A 12862-nucleotide genomic window follows, 5' to 3' on the forward strand; every position below is an offset into this window, starting at 1 on the left:
CTATCTATATCTATATCTATCTATCTATCTATCTATCTATCTATCTATCTATCTATCTATCTATCTATCCATCCCTCTGTGATGTTCATGACTGGTGAGGCATTGAATGCTCTGAGTCACAAATTTATGAACCCAGTAGAAGCTTAAATGCATTTCTTTTTTCTCAATCATAATTTTATATATTTGTATATCTGTAAATAAGGAGCAGTTCTTTTATTTTACTTTTACTAATTTTTGTTCTGCAATTGCAAGATTTTCTTGCATATCTATCTATCTATCTATCTATCTGTCTATTTATCTATCATCTATCTACCTATCTATCTATCTATGTATTTATCTATCTATGTATTTATCTATCTATCTATCTATCTATGTATTTATCTATCTATCTATCTATGTATCTATCTATCTATCTATGTATTCATCAATCTATCTGTCTGTCTATGTATGTATCTATCTATCTATCTATGTATCTATCTATCTATCTCTATCTATCTATGTATCTATCTATCTATCTCTATCTATCTATCTATCTATCTATCTATCTATCTATCTATCTATCTATCTATCTATCTATCTATCTATCTATCTATCTATCTATCTATCTATCTATCTATCTATCTATCTATCTATCTATCTATCTATCTATCTATCTATCTATCTATCTATCTATCTATCTATCTATCTATCTATCTATCTATCTATCTATCTATCTATCTATCTATCTATATAGTCTTATGCACTGATTACATCAAATCTTTCTGAGTATTGATAAACATTAATACCATCCCATTCCAAGTTGATAAATGGTAATGAAAACTTTTTTTTTAAATGCATAAACTTTTATGCTTTACATTTTATTAGTCTATATCTGTGAGATATTTAGTTGACTAAAACTGGAGTATAACTGAAAATAGTCCTTGACATTTTAGTCAAAAGCGTACAACTAAAACTAAATTAAAATTTGCTGTTATATCATAAAATGATATCAACGATACCACTTGAAATGTAAAACAATGTGTTCTTTACATTTTCTCACTAACAGTGAATTCTTGGTTCTTTTGTACGCTGGAATAACTTCAGTCTTCAAACATGATGATCATTAAAAAAGGTGAATGATCCAGTCATTCATGACTTATTTTATTTTCTGTCTTTCTTGTCACTTTAGATTACATATTCTACCGTTTTCAGGTTCCGGCTATAGTTCTTGGTTGTTTCTTTGATTCCGGCGGATAAGCCTGACTCGTGTCACGGCCAATGTTTCTACCACCATGTGAGTAACTGTAGTTTACGACTGCCACAAGCCAACTCCCTCCATGTCTTCACTAATCCAAAGGGGCATGGGTTCACTTAGTTTGAAACATTATTAACGTCTCTGGCCAAGAGCAAATGTATGTTAGTCATTCTCACTTAACCATGTTGTGCTGCTTTAACATCTGGAGGTCCAGAAAACAGCACAAGTGTTCTCCTGCACATGCACTAGTGCAGGGTGTACTGTTAACATTACCACAGGCACTTTAACATGGGCTGCTGCATGACTGCACCATTGCAGTGGGTTCCATACTACACTAACTGTGAATGCAGTAGAAACAATGTGCCATCTAGTGGTAGTCTGTGATAAAACAAGTCAAGTGGAGCAAGTTTCACTTCAAAAACGAGCAATAACTGTTCATAGGATATTTGGACCACACCTAGCCACTAGTCAATAAATCAAAATTACTAAGATTAGCGGAAATTGTAGCTTTTCATACAAGTCAAATAGCATTTAAAGCACAACAAAAACCTATCCTTAAAAATATTCAGAAACTATTTATTGAAAAAGCTTCTAACTTAGGAGACAGAATTAACTTTCCGTCACTACGGGTAACAAAAAAAAAAATGTTTTTGTGCATCAGTAAGTGTTACCAGGTTGTGAAACAGTTTGTGTGTTGAAATAAAAAAAATGTCTCAATTTAAAGCAAATTAAAGATTGTCTGAAAAATTTGTAAATAGGTGTGTATATACTTATGTACTGTATGTGTGTACAGATGAATGTATAGATGATTATATTATTTGTATAATTATAGATTTGTATCAATGAATTATATATATATATATATATTTATAGTGTAAATATGTGTATATTATAAGATTATATGTATAGTACTAGATATAAGGGGTAGGGTCATATACGTTTATACTTCCTCTTACTCCTTATTGAACATGTACAGGCTTTTGTAACCATTTGTTCTCTCGTTGCTGTGCTTGATTTATTATTTGTTTTAATCATTATCATTTTTTTTCCATTGTGGTAAATACACTGCGGTTGTCTTCATGTTTGAAATAAAATGAAATCAAAAACAAAGGACTGCAATAAAGTTTCTAAAAGATGTGTCAGTGAATTCAAAGTACAAGAAACAAATATATAATCTTTTAATTTAAAAATTGGAATTCATTCTGCACATACAAACATCCAGTGGTCCCGTTGGCATTTCGACATAATCAATAAATTAAAGGACAGTATTTACACATTTTCTGCAACATCTAAAACACGAGTGTTAATCATTTGTGATTAATTCCATCAAATACAATCAAAAAGCCTCAATTCTATGTTTATTTTTTTTTTCCTTTAAAGTCAGTACTCCACTAAGGAATGAAACCATGGGTCAAGTCCAGACCTGTGTTTGAAAATCGCTGAACAGAACAACATGTAGAAATATCAGCAAAGAACTGTAAACGTCTCTTAGAGCTACCAAATATTTATGCAGTTGGATCTCACTGCAGAAGGCACATCAAGCTCCAGTAGAGGCCTGGACCCAAATCATCCAATGTCATTTCCGAGGCCAGACTCCACCAGGAAAAGTGTGAGCGTTATGAATGTGGGTGCAGGTAGAAAATGGCTCCTGAGTCCTCCAGTCTCTTTAAGGCTTCAGCTTCATTGCTGAGGTCGTGGTACGAATTCTGCAAAGAGTGGGAAGTGCAACTGTCAGCATTCTGAATGTAAACTTTAACTCAACTAATGACTGCTTCCATACCTTCATATTCTTCATGGTGTCATATCCGTAGTAATGGATGGGCTGACGTGGGCTCTTTGAGCCCGGGTAGCCAAAACCAGCCACGTGGACCACGTCACAGTAGTTGAGAGCAACAAAGACGGCGAGCATACCCGTGGTGGGATGCACCAACTTCTGAAACAAAACAAACTTCATGAAAGACCAAGGCAGATAGATAATCTGTCTTTGGTTATTCTGTTCTAAAAACAAATCAAAATAACAAATAAACAGTATGGTTATTTTGTTTTACTGACTTAAAACCAAAACAGAAATACAGAAAAATAAAACCCAGATACGAAGCGTTTTTCTGTTTCAAAATTAAATCTTCTGTTTGTGTGGTATTTGGATATTTACGGGGAAACTATGGATGAGAGCTTGTCATTCAGTTTACCTTACAACCTCTTTGTGTAGTCCTGCTCCTTGTTTTCTGCGTTTCTAATTACCCCTCAGGGATTAATAAGGTGTTTTCTGATTCTGATGTACGTATATGTGTGTGCATGTGTATAATATGTATGACAGACAGACAGACACTTCATTCATCCTGAGAAAAATTCAAACATCCAGATACAAATTTAAAGCCAATGATATTAATGTGTGTAAGTCAGCAAACAAAGGCAACAAATAGGCAGAGTTTGAGATTCTTGCCAGGGAGGGCAAAAGAAAAAATATATTCAAATATATAGACCGTCTTGAGATTTGCTCCAACCACAATGTGTGTAACATGCACAAAAAACGTCAACGTCAACGCGTCATTTAATGTTGTAAATTCATGACAAAATCAGGCCGGTGGCTGCTTTCTGCTTCATTTTTGCTGCAATATCAAACATGAACTGCTGGGGGTAGTGTTGCTTCACTATTTATATTGTGAAGAAGTTTGTATTTGAAGGAGTTTACATATTAGCATGTTAAAGCAGAACTAAGTAACTTTTTCACCTTAATAAATCCTTCTCATAGTCTCTGTGAGGGTAATACAAGTGTTTATGGGGTGATTGGGGGGTCTTTTATTCCCCCCTGCTGTCTCTGGCCAGAAAACCACACTTGCAACTTTCCCTGCTTTATGGCAGCCAAATACAAACTAATGCTAGATTATGACCAGCCCTGTGGCTGTACACGCTTGTTTACAAATTCACTTTTCTCAAACTTATATCATGGCTGAGCCAGCAAAAAAAGGCAGAGACGACCTTTGTCTGAGGAACGGAGCAACTCCATGCAGTGACAACTCAGCAGCAACACGCACACACACACACTCGCAACCCAGCGCTTCATCAGGCAGCACACACACAAATATCCATCTATCCATCATCCATCCATCCACCTTCAGAGGTGCTTTGTCAGCACACCAACAAACACATCACACACATTTCCACACTCCCTAACGTATTACTCTCACATTATTCATTTATTTTACTTGTCTCTCTTCCTCATACTGTTCACATGGTCACATGGTACAACAGTATATGTGTGAAAGCACCCTTAGTGTCACTGTTGTACTAGGATTTTTCAGTGATCGGTTGCTACCGTCTTGGGAGAGCAAAGGTGCGCATGTAGCGGGGGTGCGGAGTGTTTACAACAGTGACATAACCAAAATGGACCTTTAGGGGGACCACTAAGCACAAGTTACTTAGTTCTACTTTAATGTTTTTTTTTAATTTATTTAATTAGTTAACTGTTTTATTCCTATTTTTCTAAGTAAACTTTAAGGGCCCAAATGTGTTGGTGAAAACAGGCAGCAGGAAAGCAGAGTAGCAACAGGTTACCTATTAATGGCCTTATAAAACCCATTAGGACCCAAAGCCCAGCCATCGCAGAGCAGTGGAAAAAAGCTTTGTCGCATGCATTATTTACCAATGTACGAGTAACCATTTAACCCTAAAAACAGCAGAATTTATCTGACAACCCTACCTCATGTCGCCTTTACTCAGGACAAGCATTCAAGCTGACAGGCAAATGTTTGTATTTAGTAAAAACTAATAAAATAGGTTTTTTTTTTTTTTTTTTTACATATTTGCTTAAAAACAGATAATAGAGTTGTTAACAAAAATTAAAAAAAAAAACGTGTGTATTTCAAAGTCTAAATGTATTAATTAATCTACTTTGATTATTAGAACCATTACACAGCCACACGTTTTAATAGTGAGACACTGTAAGTCAAAATATTCTTGCATCCTTTTCATGGATTCTCAACCAGTTTTATGCATCATACTGTGAGGAAACATGATGACGATAATGTACCAAAAGGGAGTTCAGTAATATTTGTAAGCGTGATATACTTTGCCACCTCTAGAGGGCAATAGCAGCTTTGAAGAACAGCCGCTCCTTGTACCACTAGATAGCAGCAGAGGAAAAGAACAGTACATTATATCAGATATTATCTGAATAATTTGTGCCATAGTATATAGTCATCTTAAAGATATAAATCCTGGTTTTAATCTGTAATTTAAAAAAACAGTTAAAAGTGAAAAGGTGGTGAAATGGGATTTTAAATACACAGAAATTGGTTAAAAGGAGCAAAATAGAGTGGCCAAAAACAGACAGAAAAAAAAGTGTCAATATTAGAACAATTAGAAGGGACAATAATGGGCATGACTAATCATTAATGTGGTTAAATTGGCAAAAAAATAAGCATTAAATATGGTGAAAAGAGATTAAAAGTGACAATAGTGGGTCGAAATGGTAGTAAGGGTTAATAAGTGAAACTGACTTGATAGTGGAAGAAATGTGCAGAAAAGCCATTGAAATTTGATGGAGAATTGGCAGAAATTGGTCCCAAAAATGCATTAAACTGAGCAAAACATGTCGCAAGAAAAAGTGATAAAAATAGACTAAAATATTGTAAGTTTGGTGTAGTTGCAGAAAAATGGTAAAAATAAGCAAAAACTAGCTCAATTTGTTCAAAAAATTCCAGTGTCTCATGACCCCAAATGGGGTCCTGACCCCAAGGTTCAGAACCCCTGTCTTAGGTAAACTTTTTACTACAAATTAATTATATAGTTGGAAATGACTAAACAGGTCAAAACTGTCTTAGAAATGCAAAGTTTCTCATCTATCCAACATCTTCCATATCAGTCCAGTCCAGTGTCATATAGAGCAAAAACACAAACAAAGAAAGACAACAACAGAGTTGGACAGTGTCACATCTGCATCACAGTCAAAGGAAATCACATGATTAATATCTCAAACACGTCACAAAGGATGCAGAAACCATCAGATTTGAACCTTTTCCACTAAAAAATTATAAAGCCACTGCAACACCACAGCAAATAAATCTCCACTTATTTACTGCAGTGCAGTGTTTTTAGATATGGCCAAACATGAGGTAAAAACAATAGCAAATAATTAAAAATGCTGCTAAAGCGGGGCTGCCAAACTCCTTTTTCGTTCAGGGGCCAAAAACACAACAGTTTGATCTCGAGTGGCCTGCAAATTTTAGGTGAAAAATTATACATTTTAAGATAAATGTGCAATGGTTTGCACTTCCGCGTGTCATTGATATAAACAGTTTGTAAAGCACCAAAAAATATTAATGCAACCAGAATATTTGCATTTCCTGAAGAAAATGCAAGTGAGGATGCAGGTGTTTGCCCGCGTCACACTGCATTAGCATTAACCTAACATTAGCATTAGCTCAGCCATCACATTAGCCTAGTGTTAGCATTAGCCGAGCGTTAGCATTAACCTAACATTAGCATTAGCCTAGCGTTAGCATTAGCCTAACATTAGGCAAGTTGGTTGAAAAAGTTGAAAAAGGTTTAAATGGGTTGAGAAAGTGGAAAAAGTTGAAAGAAAATGTGAAACGGATTGAAAAAATTGAAAAAAGTTGAAAAAAAAAATTTGAAAAAATTGAAAAAAGTTGAAAAAAAAAATTTGAAAAAAGTTTAAATGGGTTGAAAAGTTGAAGAAAAATTGAAATTGGTTAAAAAGGTTGAAAACATTTCTTTAAAAATTGAAAAAGGTTTAAATGGGTTGAACACATTAAAGGTTGAATGGTCAAAATCGGTTGAAGAATGGCTGGGGATGAACGGCTTAAAAGTTGAAAAAGCTGAAATTTCCAATAGAAATGAATGGGAAAGAAAAATGTAATCAGTCAAAAAGTTCAAAAATCACAAAAGCGATAGCATAAATCTCGGGAACTTTCTGCATTTTTTGATAATTTTGATTATTTGTCAAATTCGGACAAACAGTGTAGGAGGAGTTAACGCAGACAGAAGAAAAAAACGCTAACAATAGTACCTCCTGCATCTTCACTAATTAATGACAGAAACAGATAAGTCGACTTGATTTTGTGATAAATCTTTCAGTAATTTTGGGACTTTTTGTGGTACTGTTTTTGAGAAATTGCAGGATTTTACAACAAATTGTGCTCTTTTGTTCATTTATCACTGCAGTTGTGCGATAGACGCACAGAAAAATCGCAAGCCCTCGCAAATATTCTTGCATTTTAATGATTGTATGAATTTGGCAGGACTGAGATATCTACACCTGAATGATTTGGTACCTTACACAGTTATTAATGTTTTCTCTCTCATTTTTGTTTTCTCCTGTGGGTCAATTTCAATGCTCTAGACTAGAGGACCAGGTTTGACCTCAGAGCCTTGAGTTAGGATTTTATTTTTATTTCTCTGTTAACAGTGAGCGTGCAAACCCTGACAGCATTTGTGGTTGTTTAGCACATGAGTTACTGCACATGATTGACTTTGTTTACCAGAAGCTTACAAGCTCCAGGCCTTAGGAATTAAAAAACCTTACACATGCCCTGTCTTTCGTCAACTTTGTAATTGAGGTTTCTGAGCAGAATATTTTAGGATAATTTACTGTCAACTAAGACACAATGAATTCCTCACTAGCATTTTAGAGGATCTCTTCTGGACAAGGACATAAACTGCAGCGACAGTTTAGAATGACGATTAAGACGTTAAAAGAGGCTAAATCAGTCCTGGAAGAGACTTTGGTTAAAATATTTGACTGTTTGGAATGTAAGCTTGCAATGTAATATAAGTCTAACTTCTGAATGCTCTTAAAAATGACAAACATGCTACATGTTTAGAATTTTTAGCAATTACGGGAATATATTTCTTTTAACTGTAGCACATGTTTTCTGTAATCTAAATTAAAAGCGTAGAAAATATTCAACTGGTATTCACTAAAACTGGAGAAACTTGAAGTTTTATACATAAAGCTAACATTATGCTGTCATTATTATGACGTGACACCCATCACTAGCATGAATAAGGTGTCATGAAGGCTGTCATGAAGGCTGTCATTAAGTGTCATTCGTTATTCTAACCCCTAAACCTTCGTTACCCTAAAGACATAGGCACTGGTGGCCCGGGGGCCACATGCGGCCCTCGGTCTAATTTTATGCGTCCCCCAAAATAAACGTACAAAATAACAGAAAAATACCTAAAACAAAAGCAAGAACACATTAAAAAATGACAAAGAATTACAACTTTGCAGGAAAATACAGCAAAAGACAAGAGAAAAACACACAAATCTACTCCAAAAATAAAGTTATACACAAAAATTTTTACTCAGAAAAACATACAAAATTACAGAAAATGACAATAAAGGAACACAAAAACACAGGAAAAAATATTCTGCAAACCCACAGTACTAACAAACAAGCAAAACAACAGTAGAAATTACTCCAAAAATTGCTAAATGACAGCACAAATATATAATACGACTGCACAAAAAAATGTGTATTGTGTATTTTTCAGGAAAAATACACAAAAAGGCAAGAGAAATGCACAAAATACCTCAAAATAAGCAAGACAACAACAAACATATACAGAATGACAGAAAAACACACACAAAAGTACAATAAAAACTCTTTGTTCTTTCCTGTATTAATGCTCAGATCACTTATTCTAAATGCTGACATGAATGTTGATCATGTGGCCCCGCTGTCATAAAAGTTGCCTTCCTCTGCCCTAACCCCTAACCCTAACCTTAACCCTACCTAACCCCACTACATCCCTCCACCTAACCCAAAAAATGCCAACATAGCTCCAAAGGTATTATAATTTAGCGAACAAGACTTAATGACAGCCTTCATGACACCTTATTCATGTTAATGACAGATGATGAAAAACTCTCAGGATCGTAGGCGTGTCCCAGTTGATGTGAAACTGCTTATTGTCAATCAATTCATTCTTTCACTTTTTGTCAATTGAGCGTCACACGAGAAAGTGGAAGAAAGAAAGGAAAGGTCACATGATAGAGAACAAGTAAACGAAACAAACAACGGAGCTCGAGAAAGGCAGAGACTCACACGATAGAGTCAAAAAAATGTTTAGAAAAAGATGATGAGACGCAGCAGTGATTAAAAATATGAAAGGAGTGACTCAGCAAAAAAAAGATAGAAAAGTAGACAGCGAAAAAAGACTGCCCAACATGTCCATGAGTGTTTCCTCAGAGTTTCTTAGATTTAGAATATGTTTTGTAAGTTTTTTTTAATTAGGTTTGAAAATGTATATCATTTTATTTCACACATTATAAACACATCATAATTTATTTTTCTTAAATTGAGTTTTTTTTTTAAGTATATAATGTTATAATACACGTTATGCCAAAATTTACGAATGAATAAAGAATCCCAGCAGGACATGCTAGAGCTGAGTTTTCATTATAAACAAAGACGTGACAGAGTTGAATAGAAGATGTGTTGTTTGGATTGTTAAAAAACATGCACAATTTTCACTTTCATTTTCTCATTTGAAATGCTGCCCTACTTTAAACATTGCGCCTATAGTTACATCATATGTGCTACATGTAAATACTGTAAAAAAAACAAACAAAAAAAACATTGGAATTGCACAGAATGAATTTGATTTGATGGTCAGTTATTGACAACGTGTAGATGTGATATACGTAGCTACAATGCTACTTAAATATGAATTCATTTAATTTAATTATACAAAATTATTAGACATTATGATTTTACGGACCTTTGCCTCAAGACATTTTCGCATACAGGACCATTTTAGTTGAATACCCGTGATGTAAGTCATTGTTTCTCAAATAGGTACGTGTAACCCTAAGGGTGTGCGATGGCACTACAAGGGGTATTTGGTAGAGAGAGAGAGAGAGAGAGATGAAATGTTATGAGCACCTAAAGGAAAGTGAGCCCAGCACCCTCCACCACAAAGCCCTCAAATACACAACTCCGTACTCAAACACATGCAAAACCCCCATACAGAACCCCAACCAGACTGAACCACATCATAAGAAAACAAAAGGAGACCGAGCTGCACTTCCTGACCTCCTGCCCCCGCTACCAGGACCTCAGAGACACTTACTTCCCCCTGATCATACACACCCACACAGACTTTCACAACCTGTCTGACGTCCAAAAACTCCCCTACCTGCTCGTTGAAATCCAGCAATGTGCAAACACGGCTGCCCCCATAGACCCTACAGTCCCATTACATGCATGCCCATGTACGTATATTGATATATGTAAAATTCTGTACATAACCTTTTCCCATTATAACTTATTTGTAAATTTTGTTCTACATATATATAGCGAAAGCCTATTTTATGATTTTACTTTAATCTTATTGTTTTGCACAAATGTAGCGATTTTATAACATTTAATCTTTTCGTGTGTACATGGTTTTCACACTTGCTTTGGAAATGTAAGCCTGTTTTCTCATGCCAATAAAGCTGTTTTGAATTGAATTGAATTGAATTGAATTTTGAGAGTGAGGGTGAGGACGAGAGCGAGAGAGAGAACGTGAGAGCGAGAGAGAGAACGAGAGCGAAAGCGAGAGTGAGAGTGAGAGTGAGAGTGAAAGAGAGAGAGTATTAACAAGGAAAGTGTCATTCTGAGTCCCACCCCAGGCATGAGATGACCAAAAATGATATAAACTATAGAAATAAATATATTCCGGAGCAACTAACGTCAGCTGGAGTTTAAATGGGGTCGCCTGAAATTTTGGAAACATTAAAATAGTTTTTTGAAACTTTTTAAATTATTATTCTTTTTTTTTAGATTAAACCAGCACACAATTTTAAACAAGTGTATTTCTAAATTTTCACTTTGTGAAATATTAATCGATTTCGACTAAAATGCAGTAAAAAAAATTTATATCTGAGCTCAAACATGATCAAAAACTAATTCTAGCGAAAAAAGTCTTTGGGGTCACTTTTGTGATATCAAAATGGGGTCACGATCTAAAAAAGGTTTGGAACTACCGCACTATGGGCTCTATTCTCCCATGCGCATTAGTCCAAAAAGCTGTGCAGCAGCGCTGTTTTTGGCTGCGTGCTATTCTCCCCCTGTACTTAAGTCAGTCGCTGCGCGCCTTCATCCCAGTTACGCACTGTTGGTGGACCAGCCCTGAATGTGGGCGTTCCCATTCAAATCTGGCTTTACTCGTATTCTCCGGTGTGCGTAAGTCCTTTTCCTCTTACGCACTTCTAACCCTGGAATAAGTGCAGCGCCCTGATAAGGTGAAACATTATATTGCACTAGAAATATGAACTTAGTTACATTTGAAGCCACACAAACTCGTGCGTCACGCAGCAGCAGCTGTGATCACTCAGCTGCTGCTGCGCGATTAATTAAAACTCTGACAGACGCAGACTTCTGTCCAAGTTGGTCACAGTGATTCAACTGTTTTCATACTATGTCCAACATAAAGTCACAGTTTGATCCACTACAGAGTGAAACAAGCTGTCATATGCAGATGAGGATGCACTACAAACTGTTCCCACACATATTTTACTCAGGCTCAGCTCAGGTCACTTTAAACAATTTATATTTAAAACTGCGTATTATGGAAGCCAATAGTTCTGTTTCACTGCAGCCCAAAAAAATTCACACATACGCACTTTTTAGCTTCTTACGCGAAGTGGGCGTGTCAGCGGCCTGAACCGGAGAATACGCATAGGAAAGAAGCACGTAACTGTAGGCGTGCAAAAAAGGTCCAGACGGGAGAATAGGCCCCTAAATACTGTTTCATTCTACTTATTTACAAAATGAGATTATTTAAAATGTGTGATATCTCTTGTTCATTCCATCATTATGCTCTATAGTTGTTTTTAAATACTGTAGTTTTCTAAGTAAAATGCTGTAGTCAGACAAAGGGGGTACATGGGAACCACTGATCTAAGCTTTCGGGAACTTTGAATACCCAGTGTTAAGGGATATTGTTAATATTATAAAAGAACAAAATTATATAAACCTAATGGTAAAACATGCCAAAGAGGAGATTTTGTACCAAATGAGTACAAATGCAGACGAAAAAAAAGAAAGAAAGCTAAAGCTCAGACCTGACTGAACAAAGTCACATTAGTCACACCAACAAACATTATTCAGCATATTTTAAATTGTCAATTGTGATTGGCAATTATTTAAAAGTGTGGAAATTCAAGACATTATCTGAAATTGCTTGTAACGTCTAGTTTGTTTGTTATTATGTTTGATTTTAGGAAATACAACTACAACTAACATTGTGATTATCAAGCGTGTAACACGGTAAGATACTTGGTATGCAAGACCCAAACTAGCTCAGTGGGAGCAGACCTGTGCCTTTTTTGTTCGCTACTTTCCATACAACCCTGTCAATGATTGTTTGTGCTCACAGGGGCGAGAAACGATCGTGTCCCCACAACCTGGAGGCAGAGTAAACACTCTCGCTCTTCAGAGGTGGCATTTTTTTCTCAACTTGTAGTTTCTGTCTTCGGTCATGTATTGTTTTGATTTGTGTTGTGACATGCATCGCAATTCATCAAATATTTACATTATATTTACACTCTACCACCAATGAAATTGTAGTTGAACTTCACACAGGGTCACATTTTACCAGACCATAAGTCTAACTAAA

At 35.6% G+C, this 12862-nt stretch overlaps 1 protein-coding gene across 5 annotated transcripts in view; it reads right to left on the reverse strand.

Moving 5' to 3' along the window:
* Window positions 1-2398: 2398 nt before the first annotated feature.
* The window catches only part of st3gal4 (ST3 beta-galactoside alpha-2,3-sialyltransferase 4), a 45602-nt gene continuing 35138 nt past the window's right edge, over window positions 2399-12862 (reverse strand). For 4 of the 5 annotated variants that reach the window (XM_028465155.1, XM_028465152.1, XM_028465154.1 and 1 more), the window contains 2 exons: window positions 3015-3167; window positions 2399-2940 (listed from right to left, as the gene is read on the reverse strand). In XM_028465155.1, coding sequence (XP_028320956.1) covers window positions 2851-2940; window positions 3015-3167 — 243 coding nt within the window. In that variant the 3' untranslated portion in view covers window positions 2399-2850. The remainder of the gene's footprint in view (window positions 2941-3014; window positions 3168-12862) is intronic. The other variant, XM_028465153.1, reaches the window with a different exon arrangement.

This window comes from Gouania willdenowi, chromosome 13 (assembly GCF_900634775.1).
Source record: "Gouania willdenowi chromosome 13, fGouWil2.1, whole genome shotgun sequence".
NCBI classification, from domain to species: domain Eukaryota; kingdom Metazoa; phylum Chordata; class Actinopteri; order Blenniiformes; family Gobiesocidae; genus Gouania; species Gouania willdenowi.